Genomic DNA, 26,603 nt, shown 5'->3' on the forward strand with positions numbered 1-26,603 from the left:
CCGGCTGCGATTCACGATCACGTTTCTTCGATTTTCTTTTGCAGGCGGGATGGCAACTCACCGGAAGACTTGTTTCCTTTCAGATGTGTCGCTGTTGACTCTCCACTTTCTCTCCTGATCTGGCTTCTCTTGTCTCCCGCTTCTGAACAGCATGCGATACACTGGGGTGGATATACTTCGCAAGCTGGCGTCGCGCTTTGACCTGGGTCGAGACGTTTTTCGTCGACTTGTGATTCGCTTCTTCCGGGCTTGTGGAGCTCCTTGCCTTTATTGTGTGTGCATTTTTGTCCATTTTCAGTTTCTTTTCCTCCCAGAGATGCCCAACGAATTACCTCGCGTCTGAGTCTCTCCAGCCACAGTCCCGCTGCAGCCCTTCGTCTTCAGTTCTCTTAAAAATTCCCGGCTTTCGTATTCAACTTTCTTGTTCACTTGCCTCTCTCTTCTTTGTCTCTGCGCGTATTCGTCCTCGCTACTGATCGTTTCCCCACCTTTACAAACAGTTGCCGCTCCTCAATTCCGTCTCCTTGATCTCCTTATCCCTCGTCTTCTCCGTCTCTGCCACCGCCTGCTTCATCTCATTGTCTGTTTCTTCTTCTCTATTCAAGATGACGGCGTTAAACACCCGTGCTTCTCTCCAGGGGCGAGTCTTCACAGCTACAGAAGCGAGAAGAATGGCCTGGCGCTCCGCTTCGGCCTTTCCTTCTTCCGGCTGTCTCTCGACCTTCTCGGCCTCTCCGTCTCCCCAGCTCGTCACCTCTCTCTCTTCTGTTCATCCTTTTTCCTTCTCTGTCGCTCCATCGTCCTCCTGCGTCTCGTCGCATTCGCTTCTCTCTCCAGCCGGTTGCGCCCGTCGCTTCTCCTCGCGTTGTCGTCTCTTCCCCCTGCCTCTGAGTGCAAGCTCCCTTTCTTCTTCACGTCCGTCGGCTGTCTCCGTCTGTTCTTCCTCTCTCTCGTGCTCTTCTGCTTCCGCGCGCTTTGCCTCTTCGGCCTCCTCGCCGCTGCGGCAGACAGCAACGGCCGCGGCTGCTGGTAGGGCCGCGGCAGCTGCGGCGAAGCGCCGCGAAGAAAGGAAACTCCGAGAGAGATGGATGAGATTGCAGAAAGGCCTGAAAGTCGGAGGAACTGTCGGAGCGATCTTCGTCGTGACCGCAGGTCAGAATCTGTCGAGGAAAGAGCGTTTTGTACGTCGCTTTTTCTCTCGAGAAACACGCAACAGAACATGCTTCACATTCAAAAAGAGGCTCATGGCCGTCGGAGCCAGGAGGTCTCCAGTCGTGTGCATACACCCCAGAACAACAGTCCTCTCGCTTGTCGAGTGTATTGACACCACAGACACCGGGGTGGAGCCGTGGAAGCGTATGCGGCGAACGTTGTGTTGAGCGTTTGAGAGACCGCGTGAAACTGCCGTGGGATTCTCCACAAGCATACGAATCGTGAAGCTTTTTTTCGTAGCTTTCCGTACCTGAAAACATCATACGTGCTTTCCCTAATCTGTTGTTTGCACCCTTCAGGCAGCCTTGCGTGGTTTCTCTCTTCCCTCAAACGCCGCCACCCTCCGCCTCCTGTTGACCCCGACATGTCCCTCCCTTTCCCCCTCGCTGATGAGCTCTGTATCTCTCCTGTACCGCTCTCTTCTCTCCCGACCTCGTCTGTCTCCTCATCACCTTGTTCTGCTTGTTGCTCTCGTGACTCTTCTTTGTCTTGCGCTTCCACCTGTGCGTCGAATTGTGCGTTGACATGTTCTTCTCGTTCCTGTTCGTGCGGTTCTGAGGGCTCGGGGTCGCGGTCGTTGCCGAATGTGTATCCCTCTCCAGAGGCGCTGACGGAGCTCTCAGAAAAGTATCCTTTCTTCCCCGCGTCGAAGGAGCTGTTTCTCAAGGCAGCGTCTCACGTTCTGCCTCTCGAGTACCACCTTCATCTGCGGAACGCGTTTTGCCGCTACTTGGCTCTGCGCCTCTCAGAAGACGTATGCAAGTGTAGGAGCCCCCCGTCTCATCAGTCTCCTCACGGCGAGAAGAAGGAGCAGGAGGGGAGTGCATGCCAGCGAGGGGAGCGCGTTCTGACGGCGGACAAGGTGAAGGCAACCATGAGAGAAATCTGGGAGTTTCTGGGCGTGTCTACTGAGCGCGAAGGCGACGACGGCGCACACACCTTCTTCTCCCTGATTGACTTCGACTCGGAAATCGAGGCGTTCCTGACTCGTCTGCAGATGCCGCCTTCCGCTTCTCCGTCTTCGTCTTGTCCTTCACCTTCCCCTTTTTCTTCGAGTGTGGAGGAGTTTGCGGAGAGAGTGAAAGAGAAGATCTCCGACGTGCTCCTGACGAACTGGCAGAGACAAAGATTCTTCGATCCTCTCACTTTCAAGAGAAGTTCTTTCACCCGCCGCATTTCCCACGAAGCCGCAGGCCGAGACGTAGGCACACCAGCGCCCTCCTTCTCCTACGCCGACGTCGACCTTTCTCGCTACGGCAGGTAACTCTCGAAGCGCTTGTCCAAGAGTCGCTGCCGCGCCGGGGTTCCGTCCCTCGAGCACTGCGGGCAAGTTTGTGTGATGCGCATGCGAAGAGACTCGCACTAGTGTTTTTTCTTGTCGGCGGCGGGCAACTCAAGTCGAACTCTACCTCAGGTCAAGACGCGGAACTCGACGAGTGTGTCTGTATCCTGTCTTCACCTCCTAATATGCGAGAAAAGCCTTTCCGGTGCAGTGGAAGTCAACACACTCCCGGGGCAGAGAGGTCGAGATTCTTGTGCCAAACCTGGTGCCACCGTCAGTCACCGAGTGACGCAAGCAGCTTTCGTGGGTTCTGCACAATGCCATCACGGTGATCTGCAGAACTCGCAGTTCTCCGCCGCCACGGTAACTATGGCGTTCACGCTGCGGCCTTCCCCTGAATTTGAGGCGTTAAGCTGCTCCTCGTGTCTTTTTCTCTCGGAGAACGGCCTCGGGAAAGGACAGCGCTTGCGGCGCAGGGGTGCAGACGGAAAAGTCGAGAGAAACAAGCAATTCGAAACCAGAAATATGTCCTTCGACCTCTGCGTCTGCATGCGCTGCTTCGATCTCAGGTGCGCATCCCCGTCTCCCGCTTCTTCTTCCTCTGTGCCGCCCTCGTCGTCTTCCTCTCTGCTTTCGTCTGTCGTTTCCTTCTTCCTTAGGCCTTTTTCCACACGGCCTTCCTCCCCACCTGCCGTGTCTAAGGCAGATTCTCCTTCTTCTTCTTCTCCTTCTCCTTCTTCTTCGTTGTCGTCTGAGCCTCTGTTCTTGGGGACGCACCAGATCCAGAAAGCTGTGGCCAGCTTGAAGGAGTATGGCGTCTGCATCATTCGCGGCGGCTTGACTCGGCAACAGCTCGACGTGCTCCAGCGCACACTGCACACTGACGAAGCGATGGTAAAAGCAGTTTCAATTCCGAAAAAAATTTGCTCCGCGTCTGCGGCAATCTGCTCGCAGCGCGGTTCCCGTATACAGCTCGACGCGTCTGTCTTTCTCTTGGTCCAGGCATGCTTCGCTGTTTCTTGGGGTACACAGGGAGTGTGTGGTCGATCCGCAACCCTGTCACTACAGACGCAGCCAAAGTCATGCGCATTTGTACACATGCATATACTTGTAAATATACATTATATATATATATATGTTAGAAATAAATAGTCACTTTATCTAGACATCCTCACGCATATCTACATATATATATATATATATATATGTATATATATGCGTGATCATCGTGTTTAGTTTCTGGGTGTTGATGGCATCTGCGCATGTGACAGCTTTTTTTCAGTTTCATTTTTGCGCTTCTTCCGTGATGGGTTCGGTCTCTCTCTCCCCTTTCGATTTGCTTTCGTCTGTGTTTTTTCCTTTTTTCAGGCAATGTCTTCCGCGATGGCGATGCAGGCTGAGGATCCCAACGTATGGTGCACGCGCCCAACCACAGGTGAGCAACGCGTTTGTGTCTCTTCCTTTTTGCACTATGATTTATTCGCCCCCAGATGCGCAATGCTTCGATTTTCTGTCGCTCCCTGCGTCTCCACTTCGCTCCTTCGAGCCATCCTCCTTTTCGGACATATTTCGACTTTGCGTTTCGTCTGCCTTTCTCGGCCATGGTTGAAACGTGACTGCTCTGGTGGAGGCAGCGTCGATCTTCAGTGCCTTGGCTCCTTTTTCCGGCTAGCAACTTTATTTCTCTCGCGAGAAGGTCCTCTCTTCCTCTCGACGGTATTTTTCTTTACACTCTCAGCACAACAGAGCCGCTGCGTCTCGGGGCTTCTGTGCTTTGCGTCCTCAACCTTGTCCAGATGAATTTTGCACATGCGTTCACGTACGCTTGTCTTCACCATTCCCGCCATACCCCCACAAAGACACCAGCTGTTCCAAAACACTCACAATCATATCTGTAGGTACATATAAATATGGTTCATGTATATATGTATGCGGGTGTTTAATCATGTGTATACGCATATATAAATACATTTGAAGAGCTGCATATATGCTGTGGTCCTGTGAACGAATGTCTTCAAGGTAAACATCCGTACCTCCGTATGAGCACTAGACGTTTGAATGTAATCATGTATCCGTATAAAAATAGTTATACAGTCATAACCGTTGTTCTATGCATGCCGAAACATATTTATATATATATATACATAGATAGATAGAACTACCCACAAATACCTATATGTGTATATATATAAATATTATATATATATATATATAGAAATGTTTATATGTGTGTGTACTCTGTAGGTTTGTTTTGGGTTCTTGGTTGTTTTGTCCTCAGGTCGACTGCACTGTCTGCTTCGCGGAACGCTTCTTGAGGCGCCGCTGGCGGACGCCCAGCGTGTGTGGATGCCCGTGGTGTTTTCGTATTTGCCCTGTGACGCCCGGGGAGGATTTTCCTCGGAGCCGGATGCTCGGCTAACGAGCGCCTGGAAGGGAGCGAAGTCCGCGGACCCCGCAGCCGGGGAGACGGCGACCAGAGGAGAGAGGGGAGTAACCGACATCTCTGCAGCGGACGACGAACTGGACGACGGTCGAGCAGATCCGAAGAAAGGACTCCTCGCTGTGAGCGAACTCTCTAAGCGGTGAGAAAAAAAGACAACCCAAATGACTAGGCGATAGAGACCCCGGGTTGCTGAGGTAGAGAGAGAGAGAAGGTGTGGGGATGCGAGAAACTGGAAAGGCAGAGAGAGAAAGTGAAAAGGCGCAGAAGGCAGAGCCAGGAAGACAGAGTGGAGGAACACAGGCGCGCAGAGAGAATATCGATACACCAGCTGGATTCAAGCAGAGAGAGCGCATAGAAACGAGGGATGGCAGAGCGGAGACGGGACTCCAATGAAGAAAAGAGAAGAAGCACAGTCAAGAACTCGAGGAGAGTGATAGAAAACAAGTAACCAAATTCAGCAAACACGGAGCGGAGAGGAGAGAATCGGAGAAGACACAAACCCTCATCAATCGCGACACGCAGCGAAGCAATTCTTTCGAACTAGGTCAGAACTGCATAACTGTATGCAGATACCGATCTACATAAACAGATATATAGAATGATAGTTTCATTTATTTCCATGATTATATGTGTTTTCCTAATCATGTCTCTTCCTCGCTTTCTCTCCCTCTAGATATATATATATATATATACATAAATATCTGTATATTTTATGTTTTACTCTGTTCTTATTTATTCATAAATTTCACATAGTGACACACATATATCTACATATATATGTACATATATATATATATATATATATATATATATATATATCCGAGAGTCGGTGTCTGCTTTTTTGCTTTTTATCATCTGTTTGAGTTTCTGTTGTTACTGGTGAAAGGGTAGCTAGGACTCTGAGATTTTCTGCAACATCGGAGAAGTCAAAGTCGCATAGAGAATTTAGAGGAAGGGAACTGACGAAGGAAGATGACGGACTCGAGTGGAGGTGATAGTTGAAAGCAGTGGGTGAAGCCCCACAGAAGAGACAGGAAGTGAAAGAAGGTATAAACAGACAGTCTGCATTTCTTCAAGGCCTTGTCCGAGCACACTCCCAGTCCCCTCGCCAGGGAACGGCACCGTTTCAGGTCAGAAGCGTCTCCATGTTCCTGTCTCCTTCCTTCTGCGCTTTCGCCAGCCTCTTCGTGTCGGACATGCAAACGGTCGATGCAGGTGAGTTGCCTCTTCTCTATAGAATCTCCGCTGTTTTCAGAGTTCCTTCGCTTCTCCTTTCTGCGAGCCACCATCGTGACGCTCGAGCGCGCAGCAGCAGCCCGTGCCTGGTCTCCATCGAATTCGCATGCAAATGACCGCACCTCTGTTTCTGCTTGCATATATATATATATATATATATATATATATATATATATGGTGCATTTCCTGTAGCAGATCAGATCAACGAATGCAATTTGTGCACAAATAAGGGTACACGTAGAGTTGTGCATAAAGACACTGACTCAGTGATATATCAGACATCTGCCACTTCTTAAATTTATGTATGTATACATCTATATCTATATTTCATCCATATGCATATATATATATATATATATATATATATATATATATATATACATATACATATATATGTATATATATACATATATACAAGTAAACGTATGTACACATATTGGGCTTGTATATCTAAGCATAGTTGCTTGGTAACCAAACTCTGCTTCGCCTACATGAATGTAAAGACGTCTGTCTACATGTAAAGTGGATATGTGTATGCATGCGTGTGTATATATATATATATATATATATATATATATATATATATATGCTTACGGACGCGTTTCCTTGGCGGCTGCTGGCGTGGTTTTTTCAGATCCCTTGGCCATCATTCAGCCGTGGCACAGAGACACGAGCGCTCGCAGCCTGACTGTGCTCGTCCCTCTTTGCGACTTGAACGAAGCGAATGGACCTACTGAGCTTCTTCCTCGCTCTCACATTCTCTGCCCGTCCAAGGTGCGCCCACACGCAAACCGGAAGATGTATAAAACAACTCTTCCGAGGAAAGCGATGCCACTCAGTCGCCATTTCTTGTCTCCGTCTCTGTGTCTATCTGTAGATGTATACATATACTATATATACATATATATATGTATGTGCATGCGTCCGTATATACATGTATATCTCCACAACCGTGTCTTTCTCTCTGAGTACCTATATATATATATATGTATATATGTATATATATATATATATATATTTATATGTATATATGTATATATATATATATGTATATTTATATGTATATTTATTTATTTGCTTTGAGAGAGAGCTAGGGATCTATCTTTCATTCCATACTTGCGTAGATGTGGGGTCATGATTGTTTTGGGGAGGAGACGCGCGTCTGCCTGGAGACGGAGCTGCGCCTCGCCACTTTCGATGTGTTTGCGTGGCTGTGTCTGTACAGCTCGAGTGGGGTCTGGGGAGCGACCGCGCGTCTTCTTCCTTCTGAATCGGTGGCAGGAGTCGAGGGCGACGCAGATACGCCCGAGGATTGTCGCAAATCGATTTCTCTGTTTTTCGTCTCCTGCAGCCTGTCGGATGGAAAGAGAAACTCGACATATGGCGTGGTTTCTTCACGGGGCTCCTCTGCGCAACGGGCGGCTCTCTGCGTCCGACTCTGAAGGCAGGGGACATCTTGATCTACGACTCTCGCGTTCTTCACCGAGGCCTGGGTACGCGTTTCTCCTCCTCAGTGCCTCTCTCTTCTTCACACTGTGTCTGACGCACCCTTTCTCTGTGTGTCGTCCTGTGTCTCTCTTCTTTCCTGCATATCTTTTCTCTTTTTCTACCTCTCCGGCTCTCTCCGCTTCTGTTTCTCTCTGTGTCGCTGCATCTGTGCCTAGCTGTCGCGCCTTCCCCTTCTTCTCTCTTCCTCTCTTTCTCTGTTTTCAGCGTATCTGTGCGTCGTGACAACTGCGTCGTCTCTTTGTCCTTCTCCGCGTTTGCCTCGCGCGACTTTCATCTCTTGCCTTCCCTCGTCTCTCAATGTCTGCCTGTCAGGTAACGCCACCTGGCACTCTCGTCCTGTCCTCGCTTTTCGCTATGACTACGAAGACCAGCCGCCTCCCGGAGAATACGCAAGTCAGTTCCTGCTTTTCTGTAGCTCAGGTCTGCTCTTTCGACTCTGCTCCTTTCGACCGGCTTCCCTGTCTTGTTTTTTCTGTTGCTGTCAACCTGCTCACTTCTCCTAGCCTGTTTCCTTCTTCACTCCTTCGATCCAGGTTTTTTGAGACAGTCCCAGAGCAAAAATCCAAGTTTGGAGAACCTTCCTGCTCCTTGGTAGCCTGGCGCATGTTGGTGAAATGCTGGTGTGTTCCCGAGGAGGAGAACTGTTGGTCAGTTCCACGCTCCCTTGCGTTCAGCGAAAGAAAGGAGAAACTGAGACGTCTGCATGTCTCACACAATTCAAATAGATAGTGTTTTTCCTTTTCGTAATTTGGAATCTCCTTCGCTTCTAATCTTAGCTCTCGACCCGGTTTCCCTCATCTCTTTTCTTCCCCGATTTACCTGGTAGCGGCTTCCTCCGAGGTCCTCTCTCGTCATCCTCGATTGCCTATTTTCATTCGCACCCATTCAAAGAAGACACTCCGTGGCTCGCGCTGTCTCGCCCGCGCCGCCAATTCGTGTTCGGACCTGGCACCGTCATTTCTCGACTTTCGGTGTCGACCTTTTGTCTCTTTTGCGCTTTCCAGAACGGTGGAAGTCTCAGCGAACCTTCCTGTTTGGGCGCGCCGTCGAGCGCCTCCTCGGCCTGTACAATCAGCTCTGACTCAGTCTCGTCGGAACGTCCGGACGGCTTATATTCGGAGATAAACATATAGGCCTGGAAGGCTCTGGTGACGCCTTTTCCTTCCTCTTTCTTCTCTCCATCCGTTCGAGTCTGCTTGTTTGTCCCTTTATGTTCTTGTTTTTTTTATCTCCCCCAGTGGGAGCGCGTCTGTCAGAAATCATCATTTCACAAACTTGTCACGAGACAAGACAGACGCCTTTGCTCTCGTGCTTGTCTCGGCAACGGCTACGACCTCGTGTCTGTGTCCTCGGACTTCTTGACGGACTCCTCAACTTCGACCTCTTCTCTCTGCTTCAGCTCTTCGTGTGCCCACTATCTGCCTTTGCCCGCATGCAACTCTGCGTATACTGGTTTCTATATATACATCTATGGGTATCATATATCGACTTGGATTTCTCTCTCTATCGGCCTCTATGTAGATGTATGCATCTGTATACTCTTTCTATATGTATATGTATATTTATGTGTGTATGTATATGTTCTATCTTGTATCGAAGTGCGTGTATGAGTCGATACTTGTAGCGATTCGAAATCCAATGCTATTTCTGTCTACTGTGGACCCTGAGAAAGGCGTGTGCTTATCTCTGAATTTCAAGGCTTAATTATTTTCAATAAAAACGCGACTCTCATTGCATGCTTTTGCTACATGGTTTGGATTTTTCCTGGTGAACCGTGCGTTTTTCCGGTGTGTGTTTTCGGTGGGGCGAGGGTGGGTCTCCCCCAGAGCGAGGCAGAAGAGACCAAAGCAGCAGATTCGGAAGATAGATAAATATATCTTGGATGATCGCATATTAGCGGCCGAACGTTGAAAAACGAAGTCCTAGAAACTCAAGCGAAATAAAGACAGTACACCCGTTGCAGGGAGATATATAGCCGAGACGGCAGAGAAGGGAGGACTTGACAAGAGGACAACAAGAAAAGAAGAGCAGCCGCATTCGCGCAAAAACGCGACAAGTTCTCAGAATTTAATGTAGAGAAAAAGGTGAAGAGAAGAAAAAGAAGAAACGAACCCCACCTTGGCAGATGACAAGTGAAGAAGCAACAGGAGGCAGAAAGAGAAGAAGAAAGCGGAGGAAGAAACTTAGAAAATATCCCAGAGTGCCTCGAACTCCGCGCATATGCTGCTGCAGCAAACCTGAACGCAACGGGAGTGAAAGAGGAAGTCCATGGAGATTTACTCGAACATCGATCAGCGCCGTTTCGAGACAAACATTTAGTGAAAGTTCTTTTCTGCCGTCATTTAACTTTCACACTGTGTGGGCAGGCGGAGCATACACAACTGCATGCGTGTCTCACTCCCGCGTGGATGCCTTGCAAGCTTCATCGCGATACGCTTACAGAGAAGATGCAGGCTGCTGTGCCCATCGAAAAGGCGCCCCATCCATCTTCCTTCGATTTGTCGAACGTACCCAAAGTCCATCCTTTTTGATGTACACCTGTCTACAGCTAAGCCGACACACAACGATGCAAATTTTGCCGACACCGATCCCAAAACGCAAACAGAATACCTCTAGACCAAAGCGATCGGGAGGACCATTGACAGTCCTGTTTTTCCCTCGTTCATATACTTATATATATTTATATATATATAAGTATGTATTTACTCCTACACACATTTAGAGAAATGTTTATATAAATATACATGTGCATTTACACTGATCCTTTGTCTGCGTGTATCTCTTGATGCTCTTTGTAGTTGCCTGAGACAGGCTTCCCGTAGCAGTGGCGAGAGAGAGCGTGGTAGAAACTGGACGAATGACGAATACTCACTGCAGCTGTGAGACCAACCCCCGCAATCGAGATTTTGTCATCCACGTAGTCGCACTCGCCGGCTGCAGAGGAGCAGGAAACGGGGGAGAACAGAGAAAGCGAATCGAAAAGAGAAACACTACTCTTGAAACTTGCGAAGGAGCCCCATCCACAAACCTGTCACCAAAATGAGTCGTTTGGCCAATGCTGTTCCGTTATCGATACACGAATAGAAAATATGTGAGTGCTTGACTCTAAAAATGTCTATCTACCTATATATATGTATAAATATATGTATATATATATATATATGTATATATGTATAAAGCTACTTGTATGTATAAAGACGCATCTGTTTCTGCATTCGACATGGTTGTTTTTTGCCATTAAATACACATGTAAGTAGGCACTTCTGCTTTGCCAGATTTTCTGTTGCATACGTCGCCGTTTCCCCCCCTCCCCCCCCTCCCCTCGAGGCGCACACATGCGACCGTGGATTCGGGGGCAGCGAACGACAGCCGCATGATTGAGAAGACGTTTCACATCCAGCTCGACCACTCCGACCTGGCGCCCCCAGAGATTCCACAGCATGACTGCCCATCTCACACATTTGCGTGTGGACGACTGCACTCAGTGAGGCTCGCCAGCTGCGTCGCCCCCAGAGGAACGGAGGCAGACAGCGAGAGAGCGAAGCCGCCAGAGGAGGCCTGCTCAAGGTGGAACATCACGGCGAGAGAGAACAGGATGAAAGGCGAGTGTAAGAAGACGACTTGCGTTCTCCAGACGCGGGACCAAGAGCTTGTCACTCGGCTTCGCTTTGCTCGCGACCTCACTTGGATCTGAATGCGCCACTGCGCCGACGACAAAGACAACTGGGGTATCCGTCTCCTTGAACCTCTGCACGAAGTCCGAAAGCGCCACACTCCGGCCCGACACCGTCAGCGCTGCATGCGATCCGAGAAAAGAGCGCCAGCTCCGAAAGTAAACATGCTGCCAGATCGAGAACCGAGCTACACTGGACACCAGCAATGCAGCCATCACGCTTCCACGCGACAAGCATCGACGCTTCTTCGTGTGGAGACAGAATTAGGACACAGTCGGAAACGCCGCAGAGAGAGGCAAAGAAGACCTGAGTTCCGGTCTTGCGACGCGCGCGGTCCGCCAAAGAAGAAAGGAAGGATAGGGAAGGCTGAGTGCTCTTCAAAGAGAAGAACGTAGGGAAGCAGAGGGGAAAGCAGTGAGAAGATGAACAGAGAAGAAGATGAACAAAGCGAAAGAGAAACTCACCGACTTTCACACTGTTGGGAGGAAGAAAGTTCGCGTGTTCATTCTTCACAATCTGACAAAGGAGGCAAACATAAGCAAGCAAAGCATTCCGCTGCCCTTGCGCCAAAGCGGACACTACGGAAACGACGAAAACGAAGTCAGGAAAGCGGCAAAACATAAAAACGTTTGGCCGTGACAAGCAACGTCCCAAACGGGGCTAAGCTCTCAACGAAATCACACAAAAAGGCTGCGAACACACACAGGCATATGTGTATATCTATCTGTCTGTCTACATATATATATATATATATTTATATATGAATAGATAGAATTTGATAGATGGATAGATAGATTGATAGGTACATGGACAGGAAGTGGCAGGCCAATCTACAGAAATATATTCATATGGATATTTCCAATCAAATGTATATATTAACGCAGATACACTATATAATATATATATATATATATATTTACATATATGGGCGCGGTGGTTCTGTATAGCGTGACGGCCTTCGCTAGAACTCCTGGCAGAGTGTGCGCCTTCGGGACATCCAGAAGGACGGGTGCGCCTCCGGTAGACCAATGGCATGGAAGAAAGGATTTGGGCGAGCCTGGACCCCAACTGGGGTGTGAAGGGATCTCAACGGTGTAGGATGTTGAAACACAGAGCTTCAGCTGCGAGCAGCGTCGCAAAGATCATGAGAGAGGTCCGATGCATTGGAGGCGGGACCTCGTTCGAGTTCTCTCACCTGCGCCAAGGTCACGTTTTTCTCGACCGCCTTGAGACGACGCGCGTACAGCAGATTGGCTGCATGCAACGCAAAAAAGGTGAAGAAGGGGGTGCCTCCCTTTTCCGAAGAAGAAGGCACAGACGCGACAAAAAGAGTCGAACACAAAGTGAGATGCGTGCAATCAACGAGAGGGCATGCGGCAGAAACGTCGACTGCGCCTTCGTCACGCTTGGACCGCGGTGGAAGGTTTGCTCTTGGAACGGGCGAGAGAAGCGGAATCGAACGAAGGCAGGCAATGCGAAACTCCAAATCCGCTGTCTCAGGTTTTCACACGCCAGAGAGAGAAAGTGACTGCGCTCTCGAACAGCAGAACTCGCTGATCGCAGACACGCAAGACGCGCGCTTCTTCATGTTACGCAGTGAAGACTGTCATTCTCTCGCCTTTGAGAAAGGCATCGATCGACCCGTTTGACTTTCGACAAAGGTGACTCCATGGACACAGGAAGACACCGACGTCTGCTTGTCTCCAGACCCCTCATAAACATATATGTATATATATATAGGCACTCCACTTAGATACCACTAAACAAATATATATATATATATATATATGTATTTATATATGTAATGAGAGAAACAGATACTTAGCCGCTTGTCGAGAGAGATGAGCATCTACACCGAGAGAGACGTGTGACCTTGTATGTGTTTGAAGGCTTGAGATGTCGCGGAAGCAAAGTTGAACACAAGAACGGAGAAACGAAAAGAAGCGAGAAGGCGTTCTCACTCATCAGCTTCGCGAATTCTTGGTACGTCGGGGGGACTGTCAGGAGAGGAGAAATTTCGATCAGCTGTCTGTCGGCGGTTCGGATGAACACGCAGAGACGCCCTGCCTGAGAAGAGAAAAACGAAACGCATGCGACGAACTGCGAGGCGATAGTCTCCTAGGTCGTCAGCTTGACGAAGCAGACACGAACGCTTCATGACTCAAAAAACGCGTGAGAACGGGTGGAGATGTGCAGCTCAAACACCGCTTACGCAGACGGACTTAAACGTCAGAAAAACGCGCAAGTCGTCACACGGTGCAGCCTGCGAGCGGAACGCACCGCGCAGAGTGGTCACCGCAGCCTTCGCAGTCTCGACTAAAGCAACAAGAAAGATCGAACAGACGAACACAAAACATGCGGAGAGAAACCGAAGTGGAGAGATCAATCTCCAACCACGGTGACACTCCGACGATGAAGAGAAGACAGAATACTCGGCTCATCAGCGCGGAAAGAGCCGCGACAGAAACAAAAGAGGCGACAAGGCAGTGAAGCTGTACGGATCGATGTGGAGTTTAAACAGTTCTTCACAAAGTCAACAAACAGCAAACCACCAATAAAACAAATCTACATATAGAAATATATATATATATATGCGTATATGTGTGTATAGGTATATTAGATATACATATGTCTCTCTCTCTAGATATATATTTATATATATGTATGCATGGATATAAATATGTGTGCATATATGTGTATATGTGTGTCTCTGTGTGTGTGCAAAGGTGCATGTATATGACCACTGATGTATTTAGCTGTGGACTTGAAGAGAAACTGTTGTTTTTGTGAGAGCGTGTATGAACTATTGGAATACGCATTATACATAAAATTGTTTCAGGAAATGTTTGCATGGATTCGAACGCATCCGCTTTGAGTCGCAGCTGTCGACCTTCGGGGTAGGCGCCCGAGGAGCCACCCCCCGTTCCTGCCTCGCTTGGTCTTATGTCAGTTTATTCTTCACGAAGATAATCGACGAGGTAAATTGCAAACCACACATGAATCTCGGCAACGTCGCTGAGAGGGAGACGGACTCACGCGATTCAGTGGACTTTCTTGGAGGCTGAGGAGACAGTGATGGGCGATGTCGGGACGAACCTCCTGAGGGAGAACAACGACGAGAGAAGCGGAAGGCGAGAACCAGTGAGACAGCCGGCCAGACGCGATGCGAGAGGAGAGGAGAACTGCGAGGACGGCAACGTAAGGAGTCGAAAGCAAGGTCAGGAGACACAGACGAAAGAAACAGACGGGATTGAGAAGCGCACCGAGACGCGCAACGCGAGGAGCGAGGGCGCAGCCAGGGAACCACAGAGACACCCGAGGAAACTCTGAACGCGGATGTGCCACCGACAGAACTGCGACAGCCAGAGCGGGTCTGGAAGAGCAAGGCAAGGTGGAAAAGAGGGACGCAGAGAATGCAAACAGAGATAGGCCTGCGAGCGAACGGGAGAGAGGAGGACTCAATCGCAACAACGCAGGCAAACGGGGGCGCGAAACATGGAGAGCGAAACGTGAGAATGACCCGTGAGTTGGCGAAGTACGAAACGACAGGAATCAGGAGCAGAACTGCGTTAGACAAGACGAACGTCATCCTGACGCATCCGAAGGACACCGGAAGCAGAACGAGCGCGCAGAGAGAGAGAGAGAGCTACAACTGAAACAGCGAGTTCACTCGTTCCGGACCTCTCATCTACATGGTGTGTGTCTAACGGTACGTAGAAGTTAAATGGGTGTGAAGCATGACTCATAACAGCAGAGTGGCGCATGCCGTTGACGATGCACTCTGGAAAAAGGGGGGAGACGAAACGAGAAGAACAGAAGAGCGAGGAATTCAGAAGCTCACGTCGCCCTGGCGATCGCACTTGCGCAGAAGCTGTTTGTGTTCGAGGCTGTTGAGCAGCTGAAGGCTTCTGTCTTTGCCTTGAGCGAGTTCGAGAGACCTACAAAAAAGCGTGGAGGCAGGAAGAACAAAGAGAGGAAATAGCCTGGCAAGGTCACACAAGGAAACAAAGAGGAAACAGAACCCAGCGGCGTCGGACGCGCGAAGAAGGAAACGCAGAGGAAGCGGAAGGAGAAAGCCGCAGCGAGACAGCACAAAGGACGAGAGACGAGAAGGAGCGTCTCCACATTGCGAAAACGCAATACCACCGGCAGAACGCGGAAAGATCTCAGGAGACTGAAAGGAACGTGGAAAAACAAATGAAAAGCGAGAGGAAAGAGCTCACCGACACGAGAAGCACAGAAAACGCTCCGGTTAATGTCGACAGAGAAACGTTTCGGAGAGCAAAAACGCAAAAATGCTCTTACGCGCCTTCGAGAACGACAATGACTCTTTGCCCTGTGAGGCGCCGCTCGCGCGTGGACGCAATGGCCTCTACAGGGCGCATGTACCCTCTCCCCTCGGCGTCCATTTGGAGGCACGCGAGGAGTGAAGACGGGAGAAGACCGAGCGGGGGCTGAAGGGGAGACGCGGCCGCCGAAAAGCAGAGAGAGAAGAGACTGAAAAGAGATTCGAAGACGAAACTCTCTTCAGGGTGTGAAAAATGTTCCGTGAAGAGGGAGAAGCGAGTTCAGATTCCTCTTTTTCAAGTGGACAGCGCGAAGCGAGGTCTTCCAGGGAGGAAGGAAGAACAATGCGTGGTGGAGAAAAGGGGAGAAAGAGAGGAGATGAGAAGGCAGAAGAGGAACGGCTTAAACACAAGACAGGAAGAATCCGGAAACTGTGCGAATTCAAGTCCAGGCGAGACACGTTGAAAAGAATGCAATCGAATGAAGCTGCGGAAGTCAACGGTGAGGGCAGGACGGCTACGGGAGGCAGACAGAGAACGGATTGGCTACGGCGTCAAGAGAAAGAGAAAAAAGAGAAGAACTCTCGAGCCTCCGTAGAGTTTGTGAAAAAGAGAAACGTTTTCTGCAGGGGGGAAAAACGACTCAATGTACAACGCGAAAGGAAAAGTCGCCTCGGGTGTACATACGCCTGTGAGATCAGCAGCATGCGCTGCTCCTGAAGACTCTGGAGCATCTGCTGGCAACTGGTTGTTGAGATGAAGCGCAAGACTAAGAATGACGCTTCCCCTTTTCAGACGACTTTCTGAGGAAGAGATAGACCGTGTCGTTTGGAAGGAAGAGATTTTTTCACTGTTTTCACATCGTCGCATGCAGCGACTCGTTGCATGCAGATGACCGCAAAAAGGCTTAAAAGCCACATGCGGATCGCGGCGCGATCGTTGTGGGGCTGGCAGACTCTTCATTGTTTTTTCTTTTTCTCTTGTTCAAGCTGCAATGCCATGGCGAGGCTCTGTTGACTTTCGCTCTTCTCCTTTTACAAGGAGAGTTGAAGAGGAATTTTCTCGCGCTTCTTTCTTCCCTCTCGCCTGCGCCTCTCGCTCAAGCGCGGCGACAAATCACCAGAGCGCGCGACTGTTCTCCCTGCAGCGAAGGAAGATGCGGCTCTTGAACTGTTAAAAAAGAGTTAGGTACTTATTTTCCTTTTTCTTCTTTTCTCCCATCGCTTCCCTGCTGCTCTTCTCTCCCGTTTGTCCGTGGCGTTCCCTTTTTTTCGTCCAATTATTTTTCTTCCTTCTTTTGTCTCCGTTTTTATCATCCTTTTCTCGTTTTCTCCGTCCCGTTTCCGCCAGCGTCGGTGGCTCTCTTCGACGTTCCGCGAGACCTTCTCGCTCTGAACAGAGAAGACGAAGGAAGACCTGCAATGCAGAGGGCGACGAACTCGATAACCGCGTCGACAGAGGAGGGATGAGCTCCCTTTCCGTCGAAAGCAGAGAGTTGGCGTTTCTCCAACTCTGAAACGTCGCGGCACTACCTCACTCTCACCTCCCAGAGTCTCTCGATCTTCGAGAATCTTTCCATCTTTTTTTAAAGTCTCTGCATCTTTTAGACTCTCTCAGGACCTTATCGTTCGTTCGAATCCTCCTCGCCTTTCCAGCAGCTTCCTCTCGTCCAGGTTCTCCAACTGTCAGACAAGATGGCGGGGACCTCGCCACATCGGGGAGGACACCCTGGCGCTTCCGCCGCTTCTTCGCAGCGCGGCCGCGGATCTTTCTCATCCACGCGGGGACGCGGTCGAGGCACCATTCCTTCGTCGACTTCTCGAAACTCGACCTCGCGATCCGGCGGCAGTCGGGGGAGGCACTGTTCTTCTTTTTCGCGCGGCGTCTCCCACAGGGGTCGCGCCGCATGCGTCGGAGGGCGAGGAGGCAACTCCTCCTCTTCGCCTTGCTCTCGGAGGCGGCCGAACGCTGCTTCTGCTTCCTTTTGTCCTTCCCCGTCTGCTCCGTGTGTCGCCTCCGAGGCTGAGGGCGCTGAAGCCTTCGCAACGGCGGCGCCAGCGTCTCCCGGCCTCGAGTCCTCTGTCTCCGCCGCGCCTGTCGCTGCGTTCTCCTCGCCGGAGGCCGAGGCGCTTCTCCGACAGTGCAGGCCGCTCTCTTGGCTCTCGAAATGGGATCGGCTCCCCTGGTTTGCGGCGCTGAAGAAGGTGGAGAGCGAGGTGTTGGTTCTCCCCCTCGCGCCGGCAGCTGCGGGGGGTTCTGAGCCTTCCTCGGAGAAAGACGAGGAAGCGAGAGAAGCGTTTTTCGCGTACTTTTTCTTGCTCGGAGAACGGCTGCTGCTCCAGCTCTCTGAGGAGTACGAAGCGCTTCTCTCCGAAGACTCCGAGCAACGATGGTTCCTGCAGCTGGCGAGAGAGCCCGTAGCTGCGTCGGCGACCGCTGCTCGGGTAGTCCGCGCCGGAAAGAAGGAGCAGCGCAGGAGACGAGACGCCGCCGAGGACGCCTTCGCCGGAACCGAGTTCGCGGCCGAGCCGACGAAAGGAACTCGCGGAGACGCGCTCTCTGCGTTGTCGCTCTTGATCCAGCAACAGCCGCTCTGCGCTTGCAAGTGGCTCCACAAACTCCTGTACATGATCTCTGGGAAGAAGGAGGCCGTAGGCGGCCGGCGCACCTGGGGCAGGAACTGCCAAAGTGCCGTCGAAGCGGCCTTCTCTCTTTTCGATGGACCTTCGATTCTGCCGGCGTTCCGCAAGTTGCGCTACCTCGCGCAGCAGCCGCAGTACTTGAGAGACCGTGTCTGGGCGTTCTGGGGACGCAGTGGAGACCGCGCGCAGCCGACGCCAGTCGCAGAGAAGCCGACCGATAAAAAGAAGAAGGAGAAGAAGGCACAGGAAGGAGAAGGCGACGAGCCGAGGGAAGTCGCTCTCCTCCAACTCGCAATGCTGTGGAGACTCGAGGCGGAGTTCAAAGTCATCTATGCGAACTTCGTTCAGGTGAGACTCGCGATCGAGCGCAGAGAATGCAGAAGGGCGCGCGAGAGACAAGCAGCCACGGTGGAGGGGAGAACGAAGCGACGAGAAAGAGAACAAGAGTCCGGAGCAGAGGCGAACGATGAGGAGAACAAGGCTTGGGGACAGAAAGCAGAAGGCAACAGTGCAGACGATGGCCAGTGAGCGCGAAGAAGGTGATGCGCGAGAAACGAGTCGGCTAAAGGGGAGAGGCGAACGAAGAGGGGAGACGCTAGTGCGTTGAACAGAGAAAAGAGCAGAAAGAAGGTGATCGAAGATATGGAAAAGAAGATCTTCCCTTGGTCCAGGCTTGCCACTTGCTTCCGCCCGCTCCTCGTTCTTTTCTCGAAAGGTCTGTTGTGCCTGACACCGGCATTAGCCGAAAACGCTTCGAACTTTGCACCGTCGTTTCTCTCGTTCATAAGGCTTTGGAGCCAGTACCGTCCGCCGACCGGAGAACAGACTTCTGTTGAGAATTCTCAACGGATTGCGGTAGAACCTTAACACAGTGGTTCTACACGAGTCAACCTGTGTTACATAACTCAGTTCAAACCGTTTCTGGAAGAAGACGCGAAGAGGGTGAGAACGTCAAGTGATGGAAAGCGAAGCACAGACTCTCTGAACCATTGGTCAGCGGCGGAACCGTGGAGTTGATTTTCAATACGTTTGTACGTCCCTACCAGTCTCCTGCGTTCTCTCCGTCCTCTCCTGTTCGGCTTTCCCATTCTCGCTTTTCTATTCGGCTCTCCTCGTCTCGAGTCGATCCTCTCGATGTCCCAAATCACCTGGTGTCTGCCGCTGTTCACACGCGTTTCTCACCCTTTTCCTTTTTCCTCGTTTTTCCCCGTTTCCAGCTTCTCGCCGACGGCGTCTCGGACTCTGTGCTTCACTTCGCAAGAAGATCTCTGCGGCTCGCCTGGAGCTTACTCATGCGTAAAAAGGAGGAGGAGCAGAAGCTTCTGTCTCTCCTCGTTCGCTCGCTCGGATCTCGCGAAACTCAAGTGCGTCTTCGCGTTCTGTGCGTTTCGGTTTTTCTTGGCTTTTCCTCGGCTCCGCCGTGCTCGTCTTGTCCTGAGGGTCGCCGCACTCTGCATGTGACGAGCCACACAGGAAGCGGGCAGGCGCGACAAGGAAGCAAACGCCGAGAGAAAGACGCACAAAGCTCAACAGGAAAGAACTTTAGCGTAGAGCCGTTCGTTTCACTCTTTGCTTTTCGTCGCAGGGGTGTGTCCACTGCAAGGCCATTCGTTGCCGGTATCTCGTGAGTCGCGTCTCCTTCGGTTCTTCTCTCCCAAGATCGACGCCCAGTTCTGGCCTTGACGCTTCCTTCCAACGTGTCGAGAAACGGCCGACGGCGTCTCCAATGTTGTCTGTGGACCACAGATTCAGTCGTTTCCTCGCAACCCCCGTTCTTAGCTTGTGCACCTCTCGAGCTGTTCCTTTGCCTCGAGTCCTCCTCGTCGGCGGTGATTTCTTTTTCCACAGCGCTTTCCATCTCCTCTCTTTCTCCCTTCGTTCAGGTCGCCTCTTCTGCGTCGCACCTCCTGGCGCAGCTGCTTGTGCGTCACGCGCCGATGAAGCAGGTCGTCGTCATGTTCGTAGGGAATTTCCTCCTGGCGAATTTGCATGAGGCCCTCAGCCGGGCGGCAGCCGCTGCGGAGAAAACCTGGGACGCAGTGCGTCTCGCGTCTTCTGCGCAGACGCGGAAGAAAGAGAAGCGGCGAAGGCGAAGGCTGCTCGAGCGCGGCCTCGACGCTGAAGGCGAGACTGGGGCCGGCTTAGGAACGACGACGAAGGAGAAGGAGAAGAAGGAGAAGGCGAACAACAAACGCGTCGAACTTTTGGGTCGACTGGTGACCCGACTGCTCCGCAGTGGCTGTCAGTGGCCGCAAACTCGAGCGAAAACGCGCGACAACGTTGCAAGACAAGAGCGACACCCGGCCGCCGAAGCCGAGGAAGATCGACGGGAAGAAGCGGAGGAAGAACAAGAGGGAGATCCACAGAGACAGACAGGAACGGCGTTTGCGAACCTAATGATTAGAGGAAAGACAAAGCGCATGCGACCTCTTCCCGCAATAGAAGTGAAGAGTCTGCAGATGCAGATTTTGACACTTCTGATGCCCGCGAAACTTCCAGACTTCCTGCAAGGTGTCTACCGCGCTGTTCTCTTCTTCTCCGAGTTGCAGTTTCACAAGTAAGTGGACCCTGGAAAACCACCAGAAAAGCAGAGGGAAGACGATACAAAGTTGACAGCTGAGAAAGCGCAATAATCATATATACATATATATATATATATATATATATATTTATATATTTATTTATGGGTGTATGTATGTGTTTGTATCTGATGGTGTTCGTCTGCGAGGTTATGGACGACGTTCATTCGCATTCGGGACATGTATGACGTGTCTCAGTTTGTATCGAAACTTTTTTCTCTCGGACCTCTGCGGTGTTCTCCGCCGGTTTCCGTCTCTTTTCAGTTTCTCACTTGCATGCAAGATCTCCCATCCGTTTTTCTACCTTTGTAGCATTTTCGGCTTTTCCTTTTTCGTGTCTTTTCGACATTGGATCTCTTTCGCGTTTCCTCGGTTCTTCTCTGTGTCTGTGGCTCGCTTGCCATGTTGTCCTCTCCTCTCTACTCGTCTAAACTCTTCGACAGTTTTCTTCTCCTGCATTCTGTTGTCTGCTTTCCTATCGGCTCGCTTCTCGCTTTCTCCTGTTGCTCCGCCGCTGCGTCTACGGTCCCTCGCGTTCTCTTGTCTCTTGGTCTGCAGAGACACCGACGGGGAAGTCGCTGCGCATGTCACTCGCGTCTACCTCCAAGTGTTTACGCAGCTTCACCGTTTCCCGGCATCGCTGCGCGCCCGCTTGTCTAGAACGAGGCCGACCTCCGCCAAAGACTCCGCTGCGATTCCTTGCCCTTCTGTGCCTCCGCTATACACTCTTGCGTCACTCAACAGACTCACTCGCGCCCTGCTTAACGGCATGCACCGCGCTCTGCCGTACCTCCCCGTGGAGTCGTTTTCTTCACCCTTGTCTGCGGCTTTGCGCGAAACGAAGGAACCTCAAAAGATCGACGCGGGAAGCACACCGTCGCCAACAGACGACGCAGCGGAGATGCTCGAGACCCTCTTCGCTCTCGCACACACACTGCCGTCCATGGCGTCCAGAATCGTCGTTCTCCGCCTCCTCCACCGGTTAACAGAAACTGCAAAGTAAGACACAAACGGCGAGTCCCAAGAGCCTCTGGGAGTCTGGGGACGCGACCGGAGAGAAATCGCCGGGCGGCCGCGAAGAGACGAAGATGGAGCAGCGATAGGAAGACGAGAAGCAAACGGGGAAATCGGGAGGTGCAGGGGGGAGAGGAAAGGACGAGGAGGAAAGGCGGAACAGACGGAGCAACGAGAGGCGAACAAACGACACGACAACTTAGCAAGAATTGGGCTCAAAGAGAGCCGGAAAAGAGCGGCGGCGAGGCAGGGGTGAAGACTGATAGAAGAAGAAGAGGATAACAGAGGACTTCCTACTCTCCACTCCTTACTCCATATGTCGCTCTCTGTATTGCATCCACCGTAGCCTCTGTTTCGCCTTCACTCTCATGTGTGTTTACCTTCTCTTTTCTCCTTCAGCGGAGCTTCCGACCGGCTTAGCCGCGTCGTGTACGAACACCTGAATGATCCGTCGGTTTTCGCGGCCTCGAATCGCTCTGCTCTTCTTTCTCTAGTCTGCTCCTTGGTCCTTCCCGACTCGCCGCTGTCCTTGAAGGACTCGCTGTCTCTCGCTCGAACTGTCGCTGTCTGCAAGCGCGTCCTCCAAGTCTCTCTGGCGCATGCAGATCTCCCAGGTGTCACTGCAGCTGCCGCCGTTATCGCCTCCCTCCTGGTCGCGCGCGCAAAACGCGCAACCAAAACTGGCAAAAAAGGCCTCTCTGCGAAGAAAAGTCGCGTCGAACAGCTCCTCTCGGAGACCGAAGACAACCTGATAACTGATGAGAACTCTAACGTGAGGTCATGCGTCTGTATTGTAAACTCATAGTTCATCTATCTTATCCATCCATATATATATATATATATATATATATATATATATATATATGCATGTGTGTGTAATTACATACACGTGCATTGATGGGGATGTTTGTATATCCAGAGCTGTCAATATTCATTCATCGATGTACATCTTTTGATAGGTAGGTAGGTTCGTATGGAGTGGTAGCTAGACAGAGTGATAGATATGTAGATAGACACTTACATAAAGCGCAACAGGATGACGTGTGTACTGTTTGCATCTTCACTGCGTATATTATCCATGTTGTATTTTCACGCGTGTCTTTTTAACTATGCATATTGCATTCTCCTTTTTGCATCGCCTTGATGTCGTATTTATATCGTCTGTACTCAGTCAGTAGACTGTATTTCGAATCGTGAATACCATACGCGTATATACTGTATATACCGTTTTTGTAGAGTTCGCTGTTCCTGTTTCGTTGTCGTTTCCTCTGGTATGTCCCTTGACTTTCGCGTCTGGCAATGCTGCGAACCGGTGGCGCGTTTCCGGTTTTCAGATGCTTGTCTTTCTCGGTTTCCTTGGTCTGTAGGCTCTCGCACTGGCAGATGAAAACGCAAAAGAGAAAGGCAAGAATAACAAGAATCGTCGAGACGAAGCAGATTCAAGCGACCTCGCCTCCACATCCCCCTGCGTCTACGACCCAACCAAGCGTGACCCTCGATACAGCCGGGTACAGTTCTGCACAGATCCGCACAGATGAAAAAGGAAATAAATTAAAATACACTTACACATATAGATATACATGTATATATAACTATAAATATGTAACTATAAATATTATATATATATATATATATATATATAAGTATAAATATGCATCTCGATGTTCGGCTGTTTTGGTTTTTCAAGTGGAGTTTTGCCTCGTCTCTTCGCCTTTCCTGTCTTCACCTTCGACTCGCCTCTTCTCGATTTTTCTAGCGCCTTGAGGCATCACTCTCAAGTTGTGTCTCTCGGGTGTCTGCCAGGCGAGTCAAAGCCGGCTGTGGGAACTGGCTGCGGCGAGCGCGTTTTACCACCCAGCTGTCTCTGCACTCGCCTGCTCAACCATCGACGCATGCAGTTCCCTGCCCCGGGGAACGACGGTCTCATCAGATTCGCAGGAGAGACCGAGGAAGCGGCCGAAGGTGGACCTGGCTTTCGACGAAGACAGCGTGGTGGCGCTGTCGACGACCCTCACGCATAGTCGCGTCCTCGACCTCCTCGCGTATAAGCCGAGGGCGGAGTGGGGCCGCGAAGCCGAGAAGGGCAGAGAGAAGAAGCAGGGAGAGGCTGAGATGCAGCGAGCGAAGTCGCCATTCGCGTTAGGGAGAGCCGCCGCGTTCCCCCTCGACAGCGCGCGACACTGGGTAGCCAGAGGAGAGAAGATCCCCCCCCAGGAGGAGTTCATGTCCTTGTATTTCCAGGTTCGTGAGGAAACGAGAGAAGGCACTTGCCTCTGTGCCTCCGTGGCCACTAGAGACACAGTATCTCTCTTGGATAGAACTGCGTTCGTAACAGTCGGGAGGAAAGACGTAGCCAGACACTGGGAAGGTCTGCGTGCATTCCGTCGTCAACTCAGAGGCGAGCGAGGCAGTTCTGAGTGGATGGCCGAACCTCAGAAACGTAGATGTGAAGACCAAGGCTCCACGAAATCCGGATGTTTGTGTCGGCTGCCGTTTTGTCTAGGATCCCTTCATTGCTGAAAGTGAAAAACTCCGACAGAAAAAGAGAAAGTTGGGCGACCGTACTTCGGACGAGGGCAGCGACGAGGAGCGCGTCGACGAGAGCGATGAAGAGAAGCAAGACCAGCTTCTCAGCGACGAAGAGGTAATGCGTGATTAGCCTCTCTTTATTTTGAGTGCTCAGAGAAGTAGTCGTTTTGTGGAAGGCGGGGAGAAGCAGTGCTGAACGGAGAAGAACGAAGGAAGGTCTTGAGGAGAGAATGACTTGTGGCAGGGATGAGGGCCGCCGACTCGAAGATGAGGCATTATTTCAAGCTCACAAGGATCCGAAAAAGAAACGGCTCCGTGAACGTCAGACCTGTTGTTTCTGAGAAGGCGCAAAAGTGACGGGCAGACAGAGGAACCGTTAAAAGGGAAGGCACTGCCAGGTTTGTCGAAGAAGAAGGTGGATCGGTGGATCCAGTGTGTTCTTTCTCTATTGTGGCGGGGAGTCGAGGCCAGCGAAAAAGCGTGATAGCGAGGCGAAGGGGAGAGGAAGGACAGAGTGCAACGAGACGGAGACACGACGGGGAGGTAGACGAGGAGGAACGAGACAGAGGAAAGTGTGTGGTAAGAGGAAAGGAGGAAGGCAGAAGAGAGTGAGAGAAGAGGAGAGACACGAGGCAGAGAGGTACGCGGGACACAAGCGAGAGAGACGTCGGGAGGGGAGAGAAGGAGTTTGGCAATTCTGAACGGCGATAAAGAGAATGCGGAGACGAAGGGGCGTCGTTTTGTGGGATTCAAAATGAAGAGCAAAGAAGGGGGAACGACAACCAGCTGGAGACTTCGTTTCTCTCTTCTTTACTCAGGTGGACAATTTCCTTACGGAACAACTTGCCGCCCAGTTCGGCGCGGACGCACCTTCCGACGAAGAAGACTTCGAGGATGACGGATTCGGAGATCTCGAAGACGAAGTGGACGGTGAAGATGGAGAAGCGAAAGACGAAGCTGAAGAAGACGACGTCGAAGGAGACGAAGAAGTTGACTGGGATGCGCTTTCATCTGGCGATGAAGAAATGGAAGATGCCATTTTTGGAGGAGACGAGGGAGATGTTGAAGAGGAAAGTGATAGAGGTGGCAGCCGAACAACAGGTACGCATAAAACTTCCTCCAGGAGAAATGCCCGTTGTTTCTGCCGGTGCTCACTCGACACGGCACGCCTTCGAAACTACATCTGTACTGGCGAGTGTACATACAGTGGCATCTGCGTTAGGTATGTATAGATGCGTTCCAAACTTCGTTGCATCTGGATGCGTAGAAAAGGGAATTGAGGTAGACGTAGGCAGACAGGTAGCCGAAGCGAGTGCTCGTAGAAAGGTGAATGCATGCGTTTATATCTGCCTTCATCGATAGGATTGTGTGGAGACATCTCCCGGTCCAGGTTTCTCAGTGCGATGAAAAGCTCCGGATCCTGAAGTCGATTCCAGTGTATTGGGGACGAGGCAGACGGGTACCTCCACTGCCGCGTGGAGCGTCGCTTTGCATCTCCACGTATTCCTTCTTTCTTTTTTCATATTTCCTTCATCACTCACCATGTATCCTTTACCTCTACGTTTTCGCGCCCCTGGAAGCTACGACGTCGAGTTCCCATTCTCGCACTTTTCCTTCTTCTCTCTTTTCGTTCCTCTTCTCTCGTTTACCGTGCACCACCGCCTGGACCTGTTTCTGTGCGCAGGAGGAAAACGGAAGTCTTCTGCCAATGGACTGCGCGCCGCTCATCTGGAGCGTCTCCGTGCGCATGTGAAAAAGCACTCGAAGCTGGGAGAGCCGGGAGGGAGTTTTGTGTCCGCCGAAGGTCTCGAAGATCTCTTGAAAGGATAATTTCGGAAACAGGGAGTCTTTCTGTCCAGGAAAGAGGCTCGAGTCTGTAGCCCGTTCAGCGTCCTTCTCAGATCTCGGTTTCTCTCTTTCGCTGCTCGTCCCCGCGTTCTGTCCTCACGTGTACGCGCTTCGCTTCGCAGCCTTCTCCTTCTGCGTCTTGGATTATTCACCGGCCTTCAACGTCTTGGTTTCCTCTCCTTTGTGGTGCCGCGGTGGCCGTGAACTGACCTGGTGCAAAAACTCGGCTGTGGCTGCGACAGGTGGCTCTGCGCCGCGCCAGCTCCGTGCAAGTGACCAAACCTTTCTCGCATTAAACGCATCCACAGTCGCCTTCCGCCAGCAACTCGCTTCTGCTTTCTATGTGTAT

General features: G+C 51.1%; 3 protein-coding genes across 3 annotated transcripts; 2 read left to right on the plus strand and 1 right to left on the minus strand.

The window, feature by feature from the left end:
- Positions 1–50: 50 nt before the first annotated feature.
- TGME49_313970 (Phytanoyl-CoA dioxygenase (PhyH) superfamily protein) lies at positions 51–9,380 on the plus strand. Its single transcript, XM_018782802.1, has 10 exons — positions 51–1,152; positions 1,512–2,472; positions 3,064–3,388; positions 3,863–3,929; positions 4,773–5,076; positions 6,118–6,152; positions 6,808–6,947; positions 7,525–7,666; positions 7,995–8,075; positions 8,687–9,380. Exons 1-10 carry the CDS (start codon positions 606–608, stop codon positions 8,761–8,763), a joined length of 2,679 nt encoding a protein of 892 aa, XP_018635391.1. The 5' UTR covers positions 51–605; the 3' UTR covers positions 8,764–9,380.
- Positions 9,381–9,570: 190 nt separating this feature from the next.
- TGME49_313980 (ribosome biogenesis protein nep1, putative) lies at positions 9,571–16,469 on the minus strand. Its single transcript, XM_002364567.2, has 9 exons — positions 15,662–16,469; positions 15,198–15,294; positions 14,393–14,455; positions 13,318–13,423; positions 12,552–12,610; positions 11,821–11,872; positions 11,367–11,477; positions 10,555–10,616; positions 9,571–9,919 (listed from the first exon to the last, which is right to left on the minus strand). The coding sequence occupies exons 1-9, from the start codon at positions 15,763–15,765 to the stop codon at positions 9,866–9,868; spliced, it is 708 nt and encodes a 235-aa protein (XP_002364608.1). The 5' UTR covers positions 15,766–16,469; the 3' UTR covers positions 9,571–9,865.
- A 364-nt stretch (positions 16,470–16,833) lies between these two features.
- On the plus strand, positions 16,834–26,561 carry TGME49_313990 (CBF/Mak21 family protein). Its single transcript, XM_002364568.2, has 10 exons — positions 16,834–18,632; positions 19,502–19,648; positions 20,168–20,841; positions 21,422–21,862; positions 22,277–22,649; positions 23,245–23,385; positions 23,681–24,118; positions 24,381–24,521; positions 25,225–25,507; positions 26,091–26,561. The coding sequence occupies exons 1-10, from the start codon at positions 17,337–17,339 to the stop codon at positions 26,234–26,236; spliced, it is 4,080 nt and encodes a 1,359-aa protein (XP_002364609.1). The 5' UTR covers positions 16,834–17,336; the 3' UTR covers positions 26,237–26,561.
- The last annotated feature ends 42 nt before the right edge of the window (positions 26,562–26,603 follow it).

The sequence above is a fragment of the Toxoplasma gondii genome, chromosome XI (assembly GCF_000006565.2).
Source record: "Toxoplasma gondii ME49 chromosome XI, whole genome shotgun sequence".
In the NCBI taxonomy this organism is placed as follows: Eukaryota; Apicomplexa; class Conoidasida; order Eucoccidiorida; family Sarcocystidae; genus Toxoplasma; species Toxoplasma gondii.